An 18,250-nucleotide genomic window follows, 5' to 3' on the forward strand; every position below is an offset into this window, starting at 1 on the left:
CTTTCCACAGCCTGGATCACGTCCGTCCATCCTCGCTCCCACCCTCACTTGGGCCGCCTCTTTATAACCCAACAGTGCCACTTCCAACCTGGAACTTGCTACGCACGCACGATGGAAACTGCTCATGATGCAGTGCTCCAAACGGATACTTGATAGATGCTTCCGGAAGTGGTTCAGATCATTTTGTTCCGGTAAAGTCAACACGTGGACTTGTGTTTTTGGGTTTTTTTTGAAGGGGGGGGTGGAGGTCTGAAGAACATGCATGCAGTTTGCAGGAAAGGTCCACACGAGTATGCTGAGTGGAAAGTGACGGGAGAAATCATCGTTGCGAACAACTTGGATTAAATTTGAATTTGATCTGCAAAAATTAAACTGGAGACCACAGCACTGCAGACTGGTAAGATCTCATATTACTTTGGTTTGTTTTTAACGTTTACACCCAAAAAAATTATTAGAAAAAGATCAAGGAGTCATTTAACGACTTAATTTCTTTGTAGTTTTTTTTAATGGAAAAAAAGCAGGAAGGAATTCTAAGATCAAATTGTTCCCGCGTCTTTTGACAACAAATAATACTTTCACGTTTCAGTATTTAATATTTAAAATATATTTTTTAAGTGTAGGGTTTCAGTGTAAGATTCTTGCAAAACTTTAAAATGTAATTTATTTTATTTTTACAGTTAATTTTTTTTAAACTATCGAGAAGCAGTAGTATGAATTATCAAAAGACATTTAAAAAAAGTCTCCAATTATTGATGACAATTTGGTTAATTTTTTTCTCCCCACGCAAATATTGGGATACAATTATTAAAAAATAAGACATAAAATATATTATTTTTCTTTTTTTTCCCCACAAAAACACCCTAAATGAGCAGTACAAATTGTCAAAGTAAAACATTACTCATTTTTTTTCCCGAGTTTTTGGTGGGACATTCGTATTTTTCATAAAAAACATATTTAAAAAAAAATAGAGAGATTAAGAAAACAATACTGTGCTTTAGGAGCATATTACATGCATGATACTACACGTGTTCGAGCTTTATATTTGCATCGATTCGCAGCAACTCCACTAAAATCACTGCCTGTAAAATCAAAATAGAGCAACTTTTCTTGCAGTTTTTGTTTTTTTTTCTCTCAGAAACAAATGTCAACATAACCTCGCTATAGTTAAGGTCTGACACACGACTGGCCAAACTTAATTACATTTTTCACATTGACGTTGGGGCCTTTTGGGGATGACATGCAAGTCGCAAGTTGATCTTGGGAAAAATCTCCCGCACGCCACCAAACAAAGGTCACAAAAAGTGCTCACGCAGGTCGATTTCCACAGGTACTGTTTGTCATCTAAAGGAATCTTCGGTTCATTGGCAACAGCTATGAGGGGCTCAAACCTGGGTTCAGGAGCAGGAACATAAGAGCAGACGCACGGACGCGCTGTCCAAAGACCCCGCCTGACCTGACGCACGCAGACGGGACGACGGCCGGACGGTCTGATGCCAAGCGTCTCCACTGTCAATCTCACGGCACCACTCCTCCTTCTGTTGCTATGGGCGACGCAGCCCGCCATGGCAACCAACTGGCTGTAAGTCGACCGCGCGCGCGGGAGGGAGCAAAAGAAGAGCGTTTGTTTGTCATGCTGTAACGTTTCAAAGATAGTGACATGTCTCCCCAAACCCTTTTCAGCGGCTCACCATTTTTTTTCTTTGTCTCCCCCGTCGGTGACCTTTCCCTTTTCTTTCTCTTTGCCGTCACTGAGGCGTCTTCGGCTTCTTTGGATCGCTTGTCCCATCGTTTTCATCCCACCCCCACCCAAAACTCGGGCGACTCGTTACCCCGTCGATCTTTCGCCACCATCCATGAGTTCTTTGCTGTGTGCTCCTGAATTATGATCCCCTTTGGACTCCCTGTGCGTCACTAAACGACATAGGTGGCCAAAATACTTTAGAAGAACAGAAAGATTGATAAAAAGTGCAAGAAGTGGATGAAGAGATTTGTCAGAGATAATAAATGTTTGAAAATAACTTAGAAATGTGCAAAGACTGAAAACTACTGTAGCGAGTTGTTTTTAGGGCATGGCTAAAATGGCAGCCAGTGATGCCCTCGGGTGGACTAAGCTTGGCCTTTCAGTCCGCTAGCCGTGTAGTCATGGAACAAATACAACTCATTACAGATACAGCACATTTGACAATAAAGTTGTATCCAATCCAATCCAATCCAATATCTCAAGACACATTTACTTGGGAACTTATCAAGGAGAATTGCAAGTTACTTCTATTAGGCCCATTTATACCACTACAGCATGCAGTTAGCTAGCTAGAAAGCTATATGTCCGCACCGACAATGAAATCTGGTTGCCAGTTTGCAAAACCGCTTGATGTCATTTTTTTATACTTCCAAGTGAGGCGGTGACCCCATGGATGAGCCTGCTGCCCATCCGCAAGTCGAGAGGTTTCCCAAACGCCCGTTAGCTCCGAAGCTACCTGGTGGCTAGCCCCATTACAAGCCTGTGGGATTATTAATTAATTATTATTAATTTTTGACTCAGATGTACAAAAGTAAAAATGTATGTCAATTATTTACAATACCTATTTTGTTATCTTGGCACAATTTGTGGGGTTAGCATAGCTAACCAAGAGTTAGCTATGCTAAGGATTTAATTGTATCAAATATATTTTTTTTACCATAGCTTTACCAACTTTGTGATTAATATATATATATATATATATATATATATATATATATATATATACACACACACACACACACACACACACACACACACACACACACACACACTGAAAATATAAAAACTGTGTGAAGCACCTTCCGCCCTGTGTCCTCAGCTCCCTGGCGAGGCTGCCTCGCTCCAGGCCCGTGTCCGGTGCTGCCCCATGTGCGCGGCTGAGGGGGCTGACCCCGGGGCAAGTGGGGGTGTGCAGGGCACGGGGGGAGGTCATGGAGTCGGTACGCAAGGCTGCCGAGATGGTCATAGAGGAGGTAGGATGCCATTCTACAACAAAATCCATTCATTTTCGAAAGAGTTCGTCCTCACGGTAGGCGCGGGTGGAGCGGAGCCATTCCCAGCTAACTTGGTGGGAATTGGGCTAGACCCTGAACTGGTCGCCAGTCAATAGCTGGGCACATATCGACAAACGAGCACTGACACTCACAATCACACCTATGTCCAATTTAGAATCTCAGTGAGACATGCTAACAATTCATCCGCTGTGCTGCACTTTACTACAGCAGCTCTGCACTAAATGTTCCCCTTTTTGTTTTTATGGAAGTCATTGTAAAAGCACAGAATTAGTTTTATTTGACATTCAGGACGCTGTGATTTGTGGATTGAATCGAGTTCGGGCAACAGTGAAAAGCGTTGCTCATATTTTAAGTCTATAAAACAGGAAGGACACTTGTCGCTGTCATAAACTGGGAGCAACTTCAATAATTGAAGCGTAGCCATGAGAAGAGCTGAATTTTACTAGAGTGCCCTTACAAAGATAATTAGGACCGTTTTGATTCATATAGTTTGACGTCACCTAATGGTGTAGTGGGAACCAGATACAATGTCCGGACTCGTTGCCAGACATTCACAGGGAACATACAGACACAACTACGCACACCTATAAACAATTTAGAGGTTTCGATGGAGCTAACATCGAAGTTTCTGCAATTTGGGAGGAAGCCGCAGTATCTGAGATGGGAGTGGGGGAGGGGGGGGGGTGACTGGATTGGAAGCGAGAATCTCTGCCCATGAGGCAGGCATGCTAACCACAGACACTATCATGCAAACTTGCAGGGCAGATGGCAACAAAAGTGAGTACACACCAGGTGAAAGTCCAAAGGGTGCGCGTAGTCCACACGGTATTCAAATTAATTTAAATGCACCTGTCTTGCAAAATTGTGTTAAGCTCTTCTGCTTTTAGCAGCGTCCATGAAAATGATCCCCTTCGTAGAGGCAGATTCTCTAATTCCTATTGGATCTCTTGCGTGTGCACATGTGCCTAATCAAGTGAATTGTAATCACGTTTATACTTCCAATCCAGTGTCAGCATCAATTCCGGAACCGCCGCTGGAACTGTTCCACCACCCCGAGAGGGATCAATGTTTTCGGCAGAGTCATGAACCAAGGTGCGCCCCCGGATCAGCACCTCCAGTTTGCCCTTCACAAATTTCCTGCACGGGTTTTTACTTGCTGTTTTATTTGGGGGCGGGGGGATTGTTCTTAAACAGGCACTCGCGAGGCAGCCTTTGTGCACGCTCTGTCCTCGGCGGCCGTGGCAGTGGCCGTGACCCGGGCGTGCACGCGTGGGGAGCTGGAGAGGTGTGGCTGTGACAGGAAGGTCAGAGGGGTGAGCCCCGAGGGTGAGCATGGATTCTGTTACGTGGGAAAATTTCCGCAAAGGGGTGGGGTGGGGGGGTGAATGCAGTGACTCACTTCTCAAGGACGTGTCAGCACAGTACTGTCACTCAAAAAGTGTCCAAAGGTGCCACGGTCCAGTAAGAATGTTGTGGGTTTGAGAAGGAAAATTGGCATTTGTTCAAATATCGTTGATAGAATTGATAAAACCAGTCAGAGCCCACCTTTGAAATTCAAGGCTGTGCTGATGACTCAAGTGTTTTAATGTCCATCCAAGCAAGACTCTCCAACACTTGTGGATTGATCCCTGGTCAACCTCCGACCTTTGTTGTTCTACCGGAACACCCCTCCGTCGGGCTTCTGCCGCCAATCACGAGTTCTGCCTTAGCACGTTTGCCTGTCCCTGTGGCTCTTTGGGGTTCTGCTACCACAACAGCAGAAGCGCAACATTTCCTGTGGATTACAGATGTTTTCACAACTTGGTCCAAACAAGTCTCTCTGAATGGATTGTCAAGTGAACGACTCTGCACTGGGAATTTGACATGCTTTAGGACTTTGAAGTTCATATTCAGTCTTTTCCCACCAATCCAAGGGGTGCCCAAGTCCGGTCCTCGAGAGCCCCGATCCAGCCTGTTTTAGATGTCACCCTCATCCAACGCACCCGATTCCAAAGTCAGCTCATCAGCAAGTTTTGCGGAAGCCTGGAAACGATCCTGATCAGTTCAATCAGGAAAACGGACTGGATCGGGGCTCTCGGCGACCGGACTTGGACACCCTTGATTTAGGGTCCTTCAAAAAAACCTAACATGCATTCTTGGGAGTACCAAGAGAAAGCCCACGCAAGCATGGAGAGTATAAAAAACTCCACACCAGAAGGGTAAAGCAGATTCGAACCCCAAACCGAAGAACCCTAAGGCACTTTAAGCTTACCGCTGTAGAACTGTGCTGCAGACCTGGAAAATATTTGGGGAAAATGCGATCATTAATAGCATAGTAAAAGGAAACTTTGTGGATCAGGAACGAAGGAAGTTTCATTTGTTTTCTGTCCACCACACAGGTTTCCAGTGGTCGGGCTGCAGTGACAACCTGTCCTACGGCGTCGCCTTCTCCCAAACATTTGTGGATGAACCGGAACGAGCCCGGGGGCTGTCTGCCGGCCGACCGCTGATGAACCTTCACAATAATGAGGCCGGTCGAAAGGTGGCTCCTCACATCTTCCGTTTGATTCACCCCCCCCGATTTGGCGTTCATTGTCGTCGTCGTCCATCCTCAGGCCATCCTTCACAACATGCAGGTGGAGTGCAAGTGTCATGGCGTGTCTGGCTCCTGCGAGCTGAGGACCTGCTGGAAAGTCATGCCGCCATTCCGGCGCGTCGGCATTGTGCTCAAGGAGCGCTTTGACGGAGCCACGGAGGTACCGCGCCGGCACGCCTCGGTAACTCAAATTCACATGACCGAGCCATTCCTCCGGTAGGTCCGTCTGACTCGCATCGGATCCAGGACTGCTCTGCTCCCCCGCAACCCCCAGGTGAAACCGCCCGCTGCCAGAGACCTGGTGTACCTCGCACCATCCCCAGACTTCTGTCAGCTGGACCCTGACAACGGCATCCCCGGAACCGCGGGCAGAAGATGCAATGGTGATTTTTTTTTTTCCCCCTCCAGAGATGAAAAACTGTACAAGCCTGTTGATTGCAGGGTTCCGGAGCATACTCACAGGCATATATTCTTTATCTTTATCCTAAACAAAACTAATCAGTATAGCGGCGGAACAAACAATGAAATGTGATGTAGTAACGGGGAACCACCGTCAACGGGGATCCACTGTCAACCAAATCCAGATTTTCCTCAACCAAAATCTGACTTCTGGATCCTTTTTGTCCAATGACCACCCCCCTCCCCAATCAGGAACCTCGCGGTTAGCACCGGACGGCTGCGAGCTGGTGTGCTGCGGGCCGGGCTACAAGGCGGGCCGGGCCGAGGTGGTGCAGCGGTGCTCCTGCAAGTTCTCCTGGTGCTGCTCGGTCCGCTGCCAGCAGTGCAAGAACACCGTCACCGTTCACACCTGCAGAGTTTGAAGTCGCTACAGTCCCAAATCCGAGCCTCCTCCCGATTAAAATAAACCTAACACCTTAGAAGAGAGATCCCCAAACAAACACCCGACAAGACACTCCTGACCCACGGGACAAGGATAGGACTATTTTACCACCGATGACACGTTTATCTAACTCTTAATCATCTTACTTTCATAATCAGCATTATTTACAACGAAGCAGTGAGGCCGTTCTAAATTCTAGCGTACAAGTTGACCCACAAGCCTAACGAAAGCCCAAACGGGGTTCCATTCGTACCTCTTTGCATGTTTCGTACCTCTTTGCATGTTTCATAACTCTGAAACCGACAAGCGGCAGGCACAGTCGTGCATGCGGCACACTAGCACGCTCATCGCAATCACCCTGAAAAGTGGTTTGAGCATCGAGTCTTCCATATCCTGGACATTTCTTCAGGTCCATGGACTAGTTTGCTCACTTGCAAGACCGCAGCGCACTCGTCAAACCATCTCTTACGAGTGATGCTTTTTCCATTGATGGTGCCACTTTTGGTGTGCAATTAACCCTGTGACTACACACGAGAAGCCTCCTGGGCCATTCTAGTGGCAACAACAACAAAAAAAAAAAGCCTACAAGTATTTTTGCCTCACTCGTGTCAGTTTTCCTGCTAGTATGTCGACACAACATAGGGTTGTCCATGTACTAGTACGCTCCTCGTCCCCACTAGCAGGATAAATAATTGTTTTTTTTCACTAGTACGCCAAAGTTGTCCTACTACAGAGGACAATGAGCGTTTTAAAACCTGAACCTTAAAACGGATATCACGGATATAGAGTAACTGCTCAAACTACTAAAACAGCTTGGGGGCGCTAGTAGAATGATCCCCCCTCCTACCACACACTACTTTGTTTACATTTCTGCACACTAGTCGGACAAATTAGCCAACAACTTGTGGACAAATTAGTCGGTCAACAACTTGTAACTAGTGAGGCAAATCTTGTGAGCTAGTTGACAACTGCATGCTGCTCGTACGACTCGTTGCAGCATGAAATGCTACGAGCTAACATCGAGCGTTTCCCGAGGGGTACTAGTCGCGCGCAGATGTCAACTACTGCAGTTTTGCCTCACTTGTAAGTTGTTCTCCGACTAGTGTGTTGCTCTACTAGGATGTGGAATCAATGCTCCGTTTTCCCAAAGTCACCTCAACTCCTCAGCTAACCGTTTCGACTGAACCGACAATGCTCTCAAAGCTGACTGTCAGCGCCACGAGCGGAAAGGTTACGGCACGAGTTTTGCGCCCGAGCTGCGTTCACCTGCTTTCAGTTTATTTATTGCGCACCGGAGCCGTCGCTGCGCTTCAGCCTCCAGCAGACGAGTCTAAGGCAGAAAATAACTTCTACTGACAACCGTGTCCGTCTTTGTGTTTTGCTGCCTCACCACCGGTCAAACTTGTACGGGCACTCGCCGTGCTCTTAGCTTTGCTCGTGTCGTCTAATAAAGTGTCGTAGTTTTGTCCCCACAACACTGTGAAGTGCTTCTTTTGTCTGGTCGTCTTTGAAGACACGCAAAGAATTTTCAAACCAATTGCATGTAGAGACAATGTTAAAGTAACCAGGTCAAAAAAAGAAATGTGTCATTTCAACCATTTTATTACAAATATTACGCGATTACAAACTCCCACCAATTTACTACCAAAGGTTAACATCTTAATCGTTCAAGATGAAGATCGATACAAAATTTTACAGCTGAATTTTTGTCGTTTTGCATTAACAATCACCCTGTTTGTAGTCTAGTGATGTCACACACAAAATAAAATAAAACCTCAAGTTTCAAGATGGGGGTAGGGGGAAAGAAAATTTACTGCTAAAAAGGTCCCAAAATAAAGTCACATAAAATCAATGCAATATACACAAAGAAAGAAGAAAAGATAAATTCTTTTAAGTCACCTGCAGAAGGAGAAAAAAAATGCGAAAATTGCCTCCCTGCTCATCACCAAGTGTTTGGAAGGAAGTAGCGCTTTCAGAGAGCACTGCCTTTGTTTGGAGTGTACACAATCTCATGTGCTTCCATCATTCAAATCAATCAGGAAAGATATGACAGTACCACAGTTGCCTCTTTACATCATAGCCAAAGTGGACTAAAAAAAACTAAAAGTAAATATTGTTTTTTTTTTTTTTGCTCCATCAAACTGGGGGGGAAAAGCCCCAGCAGGACACTCAAAAGTCAAAAGCAAACGATATGGTCCTAAAAATCTCTTTCAAGGGAGGTGGAGGGTTCCTGCCCCTTTTGTGGAGAACACTACTCGCATGAAAAGCTTTCAGCCACGAGAAGACGGCTGCTACTACCCGCGTTTACTCTACTGCACACTGACCTTTCACTCCCTTTGTTTCGTTCAACTCTTTTATTTTTGAAGGCACTCACCACAATCCCCTTTTAATTCACTTTGTACCTTCCCCACTTTGTCTCTATTGGCCACTGAACTCACTGACATTTGGATTTCGCCCAAACCACCACCCTCCCCAACCCCCCAAATATGTTTTCTTATATACCGTTTGGTCTTTAACTGCTGCTGGCCTATAGCAGGACGCACCTCCTCCTGGTTTTGGTCTCGGGGGGCTCCAAGGCAGCCAGGATGGCCTCGTCGAACACATTCTTGAGGCCTCGCTGGTCGACAAAACAAAAGCATGCGGAGGTGTCAAAGTCTGAATGCAACTGTATGCTTTGCATACATTTAGATACAGTAATTATAACTTGACTATTGGAGTCATGACTTCCGTGCAAATTCTGGTTACATCGTCTCCATGGCAACACCCCCCCCCCTCATAAAGCGAGGACGCTGTGTACGCTTCTTAAACACTGCCTGAACCTTCTAGCCCAACAGTACCCGATAAACCCGACTTGAGACAGTATCGCTATGCCAACATCTTCCACTCCTTTCACAGTTTTCGGACACGCACCGTGTTTTTGCGACCCATGTTGTCTTAGCTGGTTTCGGTGTGAGGAAGTGGCACGCCATACCTGTGTGAGAGCAGAGCACTCGACGTATTTGACGGCCCGCAGTTCCCGGCCCAGCTTCTCGGCACTCTCGGGGTACAGGGGGCGCTGTTTGTTCTTGGCCAGCTTCTCAATGGTGTTGCTGTCCTCCCGCAGGTCCACTTGAGTGCCCACCAGCAGGAAAGGCGTGCGTGGGCAGTGGTGGGAAATCTCAGGAACCCACTGAAGAGGATGGGGGGGGGGGGGAATTTGATGCTCAGCATTTTTTTTGTGCAAAGGATCTACTTGTCTGTAGTGACAAACATCCATGCATTTTCCAGTATCTACAATACATCCTTATTTATAATGTGTTGACAAACTGCTCAAAACTGTGTTTCATAAGTGGCAATGTGTTTTAAAAGTATATGAGGGTTGTAAGGCAAGTTGAAGCCTAATAAGGGCCAAACCAACCTTCTCCTTGACATTTTCAAATGACGACGGGGAGACGACAGAGAAGCACACAAGGAACACATCTGTCTGCGGGTAGCTGAGAGGACGCAGCCTGTCGTAGTCCTCCTGACCTGAGCACGCGGGAAAAACAATGTGTTTGTCATGCGGTCGGAGAGAGCCACCAGCAAATTTCAATTCCAGTGAAAATTCCTTACCTGCAGTGTCAAAAAGGCCTAGTGTGTAAGGCTCGCCCCCGATCATCACCGTCACTGCATAGTTGTCAAAAACCTTATTTAAAAAAAGATGGATTGTTCATTTCCCCTCCAACAAATCGAGCAGAAAATGTGATTTCCTTGACGAGATAATCTGACCGTAGGCACATATTCTGAGGGGAACTTGTTGGTCGTGTAGGAGATGAGTAAGCAGGTCTTTCCAACCGCACCATCCCCAACAACTACACATTTTATAGTCTGCATCTGTTGAGGCAAACGCAAAAGAAATTAAGAAACATCAAAGTGTAGACAGGCTCCCATACGATTTTTTTTCACCACTTGATCAGTGTTGCACAATGTTAACAAATGTCTATTTGACACGATCCCCCAGATATCATCCCTGTGGGGTAATGCCCTTTTATCAGCTTCACGTGCTGTTATTTTTTATTTTTTTTTTGTTAATGCAGCAACCAGAATTGTAAATACTTCAGAAACTAACAGGGTTTAAGTCTTTTGGGGGTAGGGGGTGCACAACAACTAGACAATAAAACCATTGTGGAGTGTTCTCAGCGCTTTGGCCGTAACGTTCGTGTAAGGAGAAAAATCTGCGCTTGATAGTTGCGCCTTCTCGGCAGCCAGCATGCATGTACCCGCACTGATTTTGATGCGGGGGAATGTCGGCGCTATTTGACTGTCACCACTTGACGGCCCGGGGGCGGTGGGAGCGCTCATGTTTTTTGGGCCTTTTATCCGTAGCATTTTTCAGAGCCGTTTTGTTCAGTGGAGATGTCGGCGCTGTTGGGATAGTCTGCGTTGGTGCGGCGGGCCGAGGTAGCTTGAGGATGAGGAGAGAGGAACTGTGTACTGTATTTGGAACTGAGATTCGGCGCTTGGAATAGAAGATCTAGATGGGCCAGGAGAATTGAACTAACAGGACGCAATAGCTGCTCGTTTACTTTCAGACTTAGCTTGTAGCAGACCTGTGTGCCGTCAAGCGTGCTGTGATCATGACGTCTCTGATCCACTGGTGAAAGGAGACTTTGATTCTATCCTCTTCCATCTGTATTGTATAAGCGCTTCAAACACCAAGGCGCATCGGAATTGTTACTATTGTATTACTGTCCGTGTTCTATTGTGTTATTATTTGATGTTAAATGATTCATCATGCCACCGGATACACTTTAAAATGAAAACTAGTATATCGGAGTCCTAAAATGAGGGCAAAATAGGAAGGAAGAAGATTGAGTAAGAGTTGCTGTCCTTATTGCATGTTGCTTGAGGTCCATAAACAAGAATGTTAAGATGCAATATCACAAACGCTATACTTGCCTCAACATCATGTTACGAAGGTTTTGAATTGTGGTTTCTATCTAACAGTGGTGGGCATTTGCATCACACCAAGAGCCGTTTGCAATGGGGCTGAACAATTCATCAAATTCAAACCGACAATGCGATGGAGGAGAGTGCAATTTTCAAACCGCAAAGACTGCAAATTTGGGGGGGGGGTGCTGCATTTCAGTTGGTAGGCTTTCATGTTTATAAGTTGTAAGTCATTGTAAACACTTCAAAGATTTCAAACACAAATCAGTGTTGAGTAAATCAACAACTCAATACGGTAGATAAATAAAATGACATATTTATATGAATTCATGTTTCATTTGCGTTTATTTTAGCATAAGTCTATCCTATAAAATTTGACATTATTTATCATACTACAGGTTCATTTATTCCGGTTTGTTAACATGAGAACAGGAACTGGAAATAATGTATCGCATATAAAGTGGCAATGGCAACTTTGCGCAGGGGTGGGGTGGGGGGGGGGTCGTTATTGAATTACTTTTCACACTCATTCGGCCCTTTTTGCCAAACATGAAACTGGGCAACTGTACATCACAGTTAAGAAACATGAAATGAATGTTCAACTCGTCATTACCTGATTAATGGGCCAACTATTCATTCGCAGTATTATCTGAAGTTTATGTCGCTGGTGAACTTCATATTTTAGAAGGCTTTTTTTCTGCCTTAAGAGGATTGGCTCGGAAATGAGTGAGGCTCGTCGTGCCGGACTTGTTAATACACGTTCAAACCAAAGAAAAAAAAGACGAACGCGGATCACTTCCGCACAGGCCATTTGACATTGTCCCACAAAGAGCAACGCAGTAATCGTCCCAAGATATAAATTCCGCAATTATATCACGAAAGCCATCTTATATAAACAGCCTTAGCTTCGAAGGGCGGTGGGGGTGTGAATATTAAGGGCACAAAGACTCGGGCGACAATACAAAAGACAAAAATATCAAGTCACCTTTGTCGTATCAAATGGTCTCCACACACTAGTTAAGAAGGATAAACGTTCGTTGAGATGTAAAATGTGCCAAATGTGACAAGTGCACAAAGCAAATCGATGCTAGCCCCAGCATTATTACGCACACGCACGACTCGGTGGCAACGACACGGCTGGCAGTCGAATTTACTCACTTTTTACTCGGTGTGAGCCGCGATCGCTCCAAATGTTCTCGTGCGCGTGTCCACTTGTGGAAAAAAAAAGCACAAATGTCGCCGTTCAAAGCGGTTTTTACAACTCTACTCGCCGTTTTTTCCTTCCGACAGGTTAGGCGTTGGTTACATCCGGGTTTGAGGGTCGTAAGATTTTTTGCGCAGGCGTACAAGGGACGTGCTGCAATCGCATCCGTAGATGAAACAGCGCCACGCAGAGGAAGTGGTCACACGACAGACTATGAAAAATAAAATAGCCCATCTGGCAAACATGAAGCTAATTGTCATTTTATTTGAGAATTGGGATTTTGTATTACCAGTTTTGTGATGTCAACAGTTTGATATTAACATATTACCTGTTAAAATAGTCTACACATAAACGCAGAGCGTGGTGTTTTTCTTCCATACTTTTGTTTTGATAAATCTTATCCGGAAGTATCAATGGTCGACACAAGCGCCTGGTAAACTAATTTGCCTTCTCTTTGTCAAAATCTGACTTCCGTTTCTCATGTTTTGTTCGGGCTTCTGGATTCTGCCATCCCGGCTTTACAGCGAATTAGTTTTCCGCTTTGCTTCATCTGAAGTATTTCGGACAACAGAGTTGGCCCCCTGTTGATGTGGGAGGTGGGGCCGGAGTGCATCGTGTTGTCGTTCGTGGAAAACAAGGTCTATTTACCTCGCTAGCTAGCTACCTAGCTGGCTAACAGCAGCCAGCTGAATTGCATCACCAGCCGTCGAGCATGTTTCGATTCCTGAATGACGTCGACGACGACCCTTACATGCTGTGAGTCAACACACCCAAATTACAGCTTCAGTTGCATTTCGAGCTTCGTTTTGGAGCACATCGCGCGGGTTTCTCGGTTTGCTCGGAGGCAGGTTACTCGTTCCCTGGCCTGGTGTTGCACCAGACCTGTCTAACTACGAGCCCGGCCACATCACTTCTCAGTCGGGATGTCTTGCAATTGCATGGATATTGAGACACTAAAGCGTGTTGCAAGTATCTCTCAAGTAACGTGAGTGATTGATGGTGATGCAATCGCTTTGATTCGCCAGTGTGTTTCTGCATGACGGCGTACGTCATGCTTATTAAATAGAAATCCGGACAAGCAACGTGAGACTTAAGTGCAGAAGAAAATGAGACAAGTGATGATAGAAGTGGCAGATCCACCCCTAAACGGAGTTGTTATTTAGATTTAGGTACAATTAATATCTGATTGAATGCTCGGACATGTATATCAAATGCAAGCGCCATAATCTGGTGTCAATTTGTTCATTATTTTGGGGTGACAACTACCAGGTGGATGGATAGATACCTATCCCATCCTGAGGGTCAATAAATGGTCCGAGTTTATTTGGGTTTGGTATTTATTTGCACGAGCTACACTATTAAACCGTAGTCTTCTGCAGCCAGCAATTATCGATTAATCCACGAATTAGATAAAGAAAAAAAAATCTCAATTTCCATTTCTTTACTCAGAAACATAACATTTCAAATTGACACGAATTCATTCTGATTCCGTTGCTGCTTTGGTCTCTGTCAGTAATAGGCAAAGATGTACTGTTGAGAAGCTGAAAGCAATTTGAAATCTTAAATTGAAAAAGGTATCCAAATGATTCAAATAGTTTTCATTTAATTTGATAATGACTTGGTTGTCGACTCATCATTGAACCTCTCATCTTCTGGAAATTAGTTGGTGTCATGACATCAAAAGTGTCCAAATGAAACATGTTTTATGAACTCAAGCCTCTCAAATGAGATGTTTGGAAATTAGACTCTGGAAAAAGTGGCTCAACCCAGCGCATGTCACGTAAAACAGATTACTACGGTTCATCCAAAAGTCATACCTGTTGTGTATTTCAAAGTCATTGGTTCTTTCCACATGCAAAACGAAACTTCGATTCCCGTTCGCCATCCACCAGCGCATGCTGACATTCCGTCGCGAAAGCGTCATTTCTGTGTCGTGTTTCACCCAATCGCACGATGAAAAAAAAGGAGAGGTTAGTGACACCTCCGCGTTGCCGCTTTTGCCTCGCAGGGACCCTTTCGCCGCTCACAGGCAGCAGATGAGGAGCATGTTCGGACCGTTCGGCATGGACCCTTTTGCACTCGCGCCACAGATTCAAGCGCCTCGTGCACCACGGCGACAGGTAATGGAACAAAAATATCCGGCCTACATTTTTATTTGACGTTTTCCCCACTTATCTTTGCTCTGCACCATTTTCCAGGCCGGTGCCTTGACCCCGTTTGGCATGATGGGAATGGTGAGTGTCCCCCAAGTATCTTGGTCACTTTAGATTTTGAAACGGTCCATCACCATTCAACCCTTGAGATGACTTTCACATGTTCCCGGTTAACATTATTCTCACCGTTTGCAGGGTGGAGGGTTCATGGACATGTTTGGCATGATGGGGGAAATGATGGAAAACATGGTGAGTTCATTGGACAACGTCTAAGAGTGAGAGAGAGAGAGAGAGAGAGAGAGAGAGTTGAATTTTACGAAGGTGTTGGGATCGGAGAAGTCACAAGATCACAGCATGCATCACATCACTCACGGCAAGCCGAGTTTGAACATAGACGAGAAACTGTAGTTCTCCAAAAGACGAGAAACTGTAGTTCTCCAAAAGCCGAAAGTTCCTCCATCGGCGAGCAGCACTCATACAAGGCCCAAAACAATCGGCGTCCTGCGGCCATCCCATCGCAGTCAAGCGGTGACAGGAGCAATCGCTTCAACAAAGTGTTGAAAATAAACAAAGCAGTATGGAACGCGTTGAACGAGTTTTGGACTTTTCATGATAGTTAGCTTTTATTTGGGTTTGAATTTAATTTTTTTGTTTTAATTCATTTTGCTTGAATTCGTTTTTATGTGTTCGGGAATGCAAGAGTCGACATTTTCGACATGGGGAAAAGTATCGTTGGGCTGCCAACAACAAGAGGGGGAGGAGTCATGAGAGTTGAATGAATGCATTGGTGAGGCATCAAAATAGCTACACCCAACATTCTCTTCCAGGAGAGGATTTCTGGATCGCCCAACTGTCAGACCTTCTCGTCGTCAACAGTGATCTCGTACTCTTCCATGGACGCCGGGGCTCCTACAGTGTACCAGCAAACCCATCAAACAAGACATGGCCCAGGAGGGGTGAGAACATGCGCTTTCATGCTCGCACAAGACCTCGTTGCAGAACTCCCCTTAAAACAATCCCGTCCTTGGGTTCCATTCATATTGGGGGGGGTCAAACCTGCATCATTGCGGGCTTAATCAGAGATAAACCGCAGAGTATCGGGAAAAACTCTGGCAGCTTCGGCGGGCCACGTTAAATCATTCTGATAATAATGATGTGGAGAGCCCGATTTGGCCCCCGGACCTCGAGTTTGACTCCTGTGCATCGATGCATCGACCGGTTTTGTAAACGGCAGGCGATTGGTTGCAGATCCGGGAGACCCGTCAGTCCATGCGAGACAGCGAAAGCGGCCTGGAGCGCCTGGCCATCGGCCACCACATCGGCGAACGCGCGCACATCATGGAGCGTTCGCGGAACCGCCGCACCGGAGACCGCGAAGAACGGCAGGACTTCATCAACCTGGACGAGAGTGAGTTGAGAATACTGTGGCACCTTGACTTCCTGCCCTCGCGTGTGAGCGAGCAGGGCTAAAATGCAATGCAAAAAGATGTTTTTGTGGCACCTCGAACAGATTAATGGCATTTTAAGTCACTTTGATGGGGACAATTTCTTTGCTCTACAAATACATCGAATCATTTGAACTTGTGAGTCAAGGTAGCGCTGTATTTGTGTTATTTGAGGACTAACAATACTTCGGCTAAACAAGCCGCGCCAATGCGGTTGAACAACCGACCCTTCCTGTTTTGTCAGCCGAGGCCGATGCGTTTGACGCGGAGTGGAGGACTCAGGCGGGGCGATACGCTCCGCCCAGCGCCCGGGGTTTGGACTACGGCCGAGACCGACGGGCGGGCGGTCAGCAGCTTGCCCTCACCGCGCCGCCCAGCTCCACGACCCCGCCGGGACATCGGCACGACTCCCCCCGACACCACCCGCCTCAGTCTCGCCCGCGTTACGACTGGTGAGAGGTACGGGCTGCATCTTCTCAGGAACGACTTTCTACACGGCTTCCTCTCACGTCCCCCAAAATATGCATTTTGGGTTACCTGAAAACTCAAAATCACGGGTGAGCACATTTTTGTGCTTCCTCCAAGGTTGTTGTAGTTAAACGAACGGTTCCAAATTTGCTTCTTTGTGTCTATGCTCAAATGAGTTTGCCCGCAAAATATACATTTTTATTGAGGAACGCAAGTCCAATTCATCATGAAATTAAATGTCATCATACCTGAGGTACTCACAGTAGGACTGTCTGCCAACTCTTCATTCATGTCGACCTCTATATTGGTCTCAGCATTGATGACGTGCACTCAGTGACATAAGACAGTTCCGTGGAGCAGAGCCTACAATAAAACAAAAAAGTGAATTTATCTGGAAAAAATAGTCAAACCTTTGACTGGAAAAGAGTAGAAACATTTAATTCACGACTAACAGGAAACAATGACCAAAGGAGGAAAACAATTACCTGATGTGGTGTCGGAAGATCAAAATATTTCCAGACTTGTGAAAATTTTGATTTGGCGGAGCACATCCAAACGATGATTTTTAAATTTTTTTTTTTAATTTTTATTAAAGCGATACACGCACCAATAAGGGGTTTCACACTTGCAGACTCGGCACAGTGCTGACGCACCGGTGTTGTTCGTCCCCACCACTACTAGCAACGGGTCCAAGGTGTATCACACCTCTCCCCCAAAGTCAACAACTCCAGCTCACCCACTACCCTGATGAGGAAGAGCGCCACAGGAAATAAGATGAATGGATTACCCGCTATCAAGTGACACTCCTTCTCTCCTCACAGGAGTCCCACCTGTAAACATGAGCCGACCGGCGGAGGAGCGCAGGAATTTCTCCACGGATCCTGTGAATCATCTTGAAGATCGTTCCAACCTCCTTTTTGATGTTGAAGTCGACCGGACTGTCTCTACCATAAACACGTAACATCTCCCAAACCAACCAACCAACCAACAACGCCCTCTTGTTCACCCCCCCCCCCTCCTCCGCACACTCACACACTTGTATAAAACACTCTTGCTTCCTCCTCAAGATTTGATGTTTTTGCCCACTAAAAAAAGTGCTCCAAGTATAAAGTGCATCTGCTGTACAGGTCGTTTTATGTTTGTGGAGACACAAATGTGTCTGTGAAATGAATTGTATTCTGTTGACTTATTGAACTAGCTAGATGACGTTAATAAAACATTGCTAGATAACTCCAGGCTGCGTCTCTTCTGTGGAATGCGGTGTTTGCCCGATGAAAATGCACGAAATACGCCAACCATATCAAAAACACTTTGTTTTTGTCATGTTTCGGTTTGGGACCAACAGGTGGCACTGGAGGGCTTCCCCTGCAGCTGCACACCTGTTGGTCATTAGGTAATTAGTGCTTTAAAAGGACTCCCAGCCCGACCACTTATTGTCGGGTCATTGTTGCTCTTTGCCACTGTCATGTTTGTTTGTTGCCGTTTCTCTGCTGCTGTCAGGTTTGTTTCGGTCATGTTTTGGTCACAGTTCTGTTCCAGCTTCAGTTGTGATTTTTGTTTGCTACTTTGGACTTTGTTTGTTTTGGATTTAGTTTTCTGAGTTTTAATACAATCTTTCAA

The 18,250-nt window shown here is 45.7% G+C and overlaps 3 protein-coding genes across 6 annotated transcripts; 2 read left to right on the forward strand and 1 right to left on the reverse strand.

The window, feature by feature from the left end:
• Positions 1 to 1,127: 1,127 nt before the first annotated feature.
• Positions 1,128 to 8,225, forward strand: wnt4b (wingless-type MMTV integration site family, member 4b). The gene is made up of 8 exons (XM_019869126.1): positions 1,128 to 1,579; positions 2,841 to 2,994; positions 4,044 to 4,128; positions 4,231 to 4,362; positions 5,415 to 5,557; positions 5,631 to 5,771; positions 5,832 to 5,994; positions 6,263 to 8,225. Exons 1-8 carry the CDS (start codon positions 1,491 to 1,493, stop codon positions 6,430 to 6,432), a joined length of 1,077 nt encoding a protein of 358 aa, XP_019724685.1. The 5' UTR covers positions 1,128 to 1,490; the 3' UTR covers positions 6,433 to 8,225.
• A 344-nt stretch (positions 8,226 to 8,569) lies between these two features.
• On the reverse strand, positions 8,570 to 12,720 carry cdc42l (cell division cycle 42, like). 2 transcript variants are annotated; one of them, XM_019869125.1, is made up of 6 exons: positions 12,632 to 12,720; positions 10,200 to 10,304; positions 10,044 to 10,116; positions 9,850 to 9,959; positions 9,424 to 9,621; positions 8,570 to 9,069 (listed from the first exon to the last, which is right to left on the reverse strand). In XM_019869125.1, exons 2-6 carry the CDS (start codon positions 10,302 to 10,304, stop codon positions 8,980 to 8,982), a joined length of 576 nt encoding a protein of 191 aa, XP_019724684.1. In that variant the 5' UTR covers positions 12,632 to 12,720; the 3' UTR covers positions 8,570 to 8,979. The 2 variants fall into 2 exon arrangements, with proteins under 2 accessions (XP_019724684.1, XP_019724683.1); XM_019869124.1 differs by having other exon boundaries at positions 12,519 to 12,704.
• Positions 12,721 to 12,992: 272 nt separating this feature from the next.
• mlf2 (myeloid leukemia factor 2) lies at positions 12,993 to 17,595 on the forward strand. Of its 3 annotated transcripts, none has more exons than XM_019869121.1 (8): positions 12,993 to 13,320; positions 14,573 to 14,684; positions 14,763 to 14,804; positions 14,913 to 14,966; positions 15,545 to 15,673; positions 15,966 to 16,125; positions 16,407 to 16,621; positions 17,452 to 17,595. In XM_019869121.1, exons 1-7 carry the CDS (start codon positions 13,277 to 13,279, stop codon positions 16,616 to 16,618), a joined length of 753 nt encoding a protein of 250 aa, XP_019724680.1. In that variant the 5' UTR covers positions 12,993 to 13,276; the 3' UTR covers positions 16,619 to 16,621; positions 17,452 to 17,595. The 3 variants fall into 3 exon arrangements, with proteins under 3 accessions (XP_019724680.1, XP_019724681.1, XP_019724682.1); XM_019869122.1 differs by lacking the exon at positions 17,452 to 17,595 and adding an exon at positions 17,262 to 17,445; XM_019869123.1 differs by having other exon boundaries at positions 12,994 to 13,320; positions 14,763 to 14,798.
• The last annotated feature ends 655 nt before the right edge of the window (positions 17,596 to 18,250 follow it).

This window comes from Hippocampus comes, unplaced genomic scaffold (assembly GCF_001891065.2).
Source record: "Hippocampus comes isolate QL1 unplaced genomic scaffold, H_comes_QL1_v1.1 scaffold67, whole genome shotgun sequence".
Lineage (NCBI taxonomy): Eukaryota > Metazoa > Chordata > Actinopteri > Syngnathiformes > Syngnathidae > Hippocampus > Hippocampus comes.